Raw genomic sequence first — 5,000 nt, forward strand, 5'->3', positions numbered from 1 at the left:
ACATGTCGCCAGTTTCATGAGGAAGTGTACATCATTAAACTTGCTGGCAAGATCGTTCCCCTCCTCCTCCAAGAAGATTCTGATCTCATCTTTAAGCGCCAGCACCCTGGACTGTACTTTTCCGCGAGAGAGCCATCGGCACTCGCTGTGAAAAAGAACAGCTGTGTACTCGGAGCCCATCCACTCGCACAATGCGGAAAAAAGGCGAGCTTTCAGTGGTCTTGTTTGATGTAATTGACGGTGGTTAAAACATCGGACAAAGCGGCATTAAGCTCCGGACTCAGCTGATTTGACGCGAGTGCCTCTCTGTGTATTATAAAGTGCGTCCACACTGCTCTCGGTGCAACGCGCTTGATGAGCGCCTGTAGCCCTCCCCGTGTTCCTGNGACAGCACTTTTTCCCCGAGAGAGCCATCGGGACTCGCTGTGAAAAAGAACAGCTGTGTACTCGGAGCCCATCCCCTCGCACAATGCGGAGAAAAGGCAAGCTTTCAGTGGTCTTGTTTTGATGTAATTGACGGTGGTTATAACATCGGACAAAACGACCTTAAGCTCCGGACTCAGCTGCTTTGACGGCCGTGTTAAAAACGTCTCCATTTTGTAGATTTATTTTCGAGCAGTGTTTGTTTACAATTTCTTCCCGCGCCCCCCCCTGCATAACCTCCATACAGTTTGAAAACCACTGGTGTAGTTGCTATGAACTCTCGCCCTAATACATGCTGGGAAATGTTCCAATGAGCTGGGGCATATAAAATGGATGCAGTGTTGAGTGTGCTGACCTGTCCAGGTATTGCAGCAGGTCGGTCTCCGGCCCGTCGGGCAGAACCAGAACCTTCCTCAGCAGAGGCAGCAGCTGCGCCCCCTCAAACCACGAGTTACTGTTCCCCGGCTAAGGAAGGAAGGAAGGAAGGAAGGAAAGGAAGGAAGGAAGGAAAGAAAGATGCTTTGTATAAGACATTTTGGACTACAGTACACAACCATAATGTAGCTCTTAGTTCAGCATCAGACCTGCAGCGCAGCGTCGATCTGATTCTTGATGTTTTTGATGACGTAGCCTTCCACTCCTGAGTGACTGCTGGTTTTCAGCATGTACCTGAAACAAAGGTAGAGTTGAGAGTCAGTCTGCTGCAGGGTGGGACAGGAGGAGATGTTTATGGAAGACAAGTGGAACTTACTGGAAAAAGTTGTACTTGGCTTCAGTGTTGAGCTTATCGATGCTCAGCTGCAGCACCTTCAGACCTCTGGTTCTCTGTGGGCACAGAAGGAAATATTAAAAGAATATCTATTATACAAAAATCCTCTAGAAAATAATAGATACAAATGAAGTGGGACCTAATTTAAATCCAAGCCATCGTTAAAGGGACATTTCAAATCAAATCAATGTGTTCCTCTTACCTACAGTGCTTCCTACTGTCTCTAAATTGTCTTAGTGTGAGTTGCAGAGTGTTAGAGTTGCCTTCCTCCCCCTCAAAGAAGAAACTAAATGGCACTCAGCATGTGGCGCTCAGAGCACCCAAAAGATTTTTTGAAAAACTTAATAGCAATGTCTCTTTTCAGAAATCTTGACCCAGTTACTGAAGATAATCTACAGAGCTTGTTGAGAACAGTTTCATACTGAATGACTTTGTAGATGAAAGCATGCCACACCCCCAGAGGTTCTCCTGAGCTAGCTGATGTACAGTCGGCAGAGGGGAAGACCATGTACATTAACCTTTATATCACTAAATAAATATTTTAAAAGAAAGCATGCGAGATTGGGGATGAATCTCCGAGTGCACTTCTAGTTACATGTGAAATAGCATTTTGATTCAAATTCACATGGAAAAAGCACATTTTACATGTGAATTATAAACAATGGGCGAAAGGGTTTACAAAAGTGTACACCTCATCCCGGTGCAGATGCATGCTACCGTCTTCCTGTTGGTAAGGTCAACAAGAAGGTCGTTCCCTAAATGAAACCGCCCAAATCAAAGTCTTTGGATTATCTTAAGTATCCGGGTCATCATTGCCATACAATCTCGATAGATGAAAAACATTACAGTTAGGAGGAGAAATATATGTTTTAGATTTTAGGGTGAACTGTCCCTTTAAGTCCATTATCTATTGCCTTATTGTTCAGAATCTGAATCAAGTTTATTGCCAGGTACGTTACACATACAAGGAATTTGATATGGTGTCTGGTGGTGCAAACATAAACATTCTAAGAGAATAAGTTGCAATAGTAGGTACAAAATATAGGTCATAAAATAAGTATTTTTAAGAAACTATTTCGCATTAAAAAATAACAAAGACAAGTATTTACACCAAATTGAAATTGAAATATACAAAGAACCTTAAAAGGTTAAAAACTAAAACACATAGGACAATGAATATATCGCAAACTACAGTATATTATATTGAATTACCGTATATATATTACACCTAATGTAGCCTTTGCACACGATTGCTAAATCATCTGCTAATGCGAAGACTTACCAAATCATGCCTCGTACATAACGTCATCACCTTCACCAAGTTCTGGAAACAAACAGGGAAATCAATCAGTGAGCATCATAACGCTGTGAGGGTCCCAGCAGAGCAACAGCTGATCCTGAATCACCTGAGGGACGGTGAGGAAGCTTCTGATCTCCAGCAGGTCTGCAGGCAGGCTGCCGTCCTCCACCCGCACCAGGCTCTTCTCATACAGCTCCTGAGATGGAGATCACACAGCATTTAGGTTAGACTGTGGAAGCTTAGTAATAAGAATGGATATCTTAAGATCCAGTTCTCTATAACAGCTGGACGAGTATCAGAACATTTTCATCCTTTTTTCTCTTGAAGCTACAAATCACCTGGGTTATATTTGAACAGTAACCACAATACAAATCTCGAGCATGTTGCAAAAAACAAACAAATAATCTTGAAATGTATGTTTCAGTTGAACTCACCAGTCCTTTCTGAATCCTGGACTCCTCAGTTCTGTCAATAAAAAAAACAAGTTATGAGGGTTCAGCTCAAACACAGCACACACCAGACATTAACCTGAAGAAGTTTGCATTTCTGCAATATAATAGTGGTTATGCTGTGGAAGCACCCTGATTATTTTATCTTGAATTTCATTAAGACTTTGTTTTTGATCAATCTCCTTCACATGGCTTTGTTCGGCTTGATGATGTACATTTTTGACAAAGTACATCCTCATTTATGCTTTATACATTGTTTTATGAAAGCTAACTATCATGCACACTGCCAGCGGTGCAGTAAAACTGAGCTAATGCTAATGAAATGATATTGGGTCTGTGTGTACTCACCTGGACAACAGCAGGTAGACGTGCTCCATGTTACACCGGAGAGCAAACACAGGACTGTGAACACAGAGGGTCAGGAGGGTTAACAATGCATCTTAATTCAGGATATTATTTTAAAAGGGTACTTTCTTTTATTTTAACCTGGACCCTATTTTCTTATGTCCTGGAATTTAAGAGGCTTTGCTGAGTTAGGTCCAGTATAGAGTGAAAGCGATGTGATGGCTCAGGAGAACATTTGCAACGTCAATTTAATCATTTCTTTAATAATATAAGTTTCACACAACCATGTCATTGTTTCATGTCACTTGTGGGCCAATGACAACTGTGGAATATGAGTGAGAGAGGGGCATATATCCACTCTCTGATAGTGTTACGTTATTATGAGAGTGCTCTCATACTTGTTTGAAATCTGAAATTGTATATATTTATATATATATGTGTGTGTGTGTTATGAACACATCTGTCCATCAGACAGAGGGCTGCTGTGCCTCCTGTCATCATTAATGGACGTCTATTTAAAATGACCGCTCAGAGGAGAGGAGTTCTCATTTCTCTAACCGCCTGCTGCTTCCCCTCCTCTCTCCTCAGTTCCCCTCCTCAGTCCTCCGCTCGCATCTCCTGTGGGCGGGACTAAGACACGAGGATAGGAGTCGATGAGGGGAGTCGAGGAGGGGAATTAAAGAAATGAGAAAGGGCCTAGGTGTTGTCAGAGTTTGTTGTTGAAGCGTAGCTGAGTTTTATCCAAAATATATTTCCTGGCTAAATATTCATCCGATTCTGACAATGTGGTTGCAACGCAAGATTGCAGAACGAGCGAGACTTGGTTAGAAACAGACTGCATCAAGTTGAAAGCTAAAGCAAACGTTTTATTTCTCAGAAATACAGATATTTTGTATATAATCTGTCTATCTGAGCCTGTCAGAGGCTAGGACCTATTTAAATAACTGTTGTCACCATAAGACACTTGGACATAAAAAAGTGAAGAAAAATGGGGTCCAGGTTGAAAGTCCCCCTTCTATTAGGTGTTTAAGCTGTACAAATGACCGTCAGTACTGTCCATTGTTCATATCTATCCACTTTGGAGGAAGCTCCTACAGGGCATCAGAGCCCTGACACCTCTATGACAGCAGATATTGCTCTCTGGTACCTGAAGACACTGGGGAAAGCGTCAGCCGCCAGGTGGTGGACGAACAGCAGGTGGGCCAGGCAGGCCAGAGACTCTTTGGGGTACCGCACCTCCTCCTCCAGGAAGCCCGGGACCTGCCTCCTCCTCAGCAGGGGCTGGAACACCAGGCTGGGGAGGGACTCGCCCACAGCACTCAGGCTGGTCTGACACACACACACACACACACACACACACACACACACACACACACACACACACACACACACACACACACACACACACACACACACACACACACACACACACACACACACACACACACACACACACACACACACACACACACACACACACACACACACACACACACACACACACACACACACACACACACACACACACACACGACGTACGACGACGTACGTACTACGTACGTACGTACGTACGTACGTACTACGTACGTACGTACGTACTACTACTACGTACGTACGTACGTACGTACGTACGTACGTACGTACGTAACGTACCTACCGTACCGTACCTACCGTACGTACGTACGTACGTTACGTTACGTACGTACGTACGTAC

General features: G+C 43.6%; 1 protein-coding gene across 1 annotated transcript in view; it reads right to left on the reverse strand.

Annotated features, from left to right (window-relative positions):
• glmna (glomulin, FKBP associated protein a) overlaps positions 1-5,000 on the reverse strand; it is a 458,443-nt gene that overhangs the window by 2,444 nt on the left and 450,999 nt on the right. Inside the window, exons 7-14 of the mRNA XM_010768641.1 lie at positions 4,434-4,615; positions 3,290-3,343; positions 2,927-2,957; positions 2,599-2,688; positions 2,475-2,516; positions 1,175-1,248; positions 1,008-1,092; positions 779-888 (exon numbers count right to left, since the gene is read on the reverse strand). Of these exons, the coding sequence (XP_010766943.1) occupies positions 779-888; positions 1,008-1,092; positions 1,175-1,248; positions 2,475-2,516; positions 2,599-2,688; positions 2,927-2,957; positions 3,290-3,343; positions 4,434-4,615 (668 nt within the window). The remainder of the gene's footprint in view (positions 1-778; positions 889-1,007; positions 1,093-1,174; positions 1,249-2,474; positions 2,517-2,598; positions 2,689-2,926; positions 2,958-3,289; positions 3,344-4,433; positions 4,616-5,000) is intronic.

The sequence above is a fragment of the Notothenia coriiceps genome, unplaced genomic scaffold, assembly GCF_000735185.1.
Source record: "Notothenia coriiceps isolate Sejong01 unplaced genomic scaffold, NC01 NC01_scaffold00000339, whole genome shotgun sequence".
In the NCBI taxonomy this organism is placed as follows: Eukaryota; Metazoa; Chordata; class Actinopteri; order Perciformes; family Nototheniidae; genus Notothenia; species Notothenia coriiceps.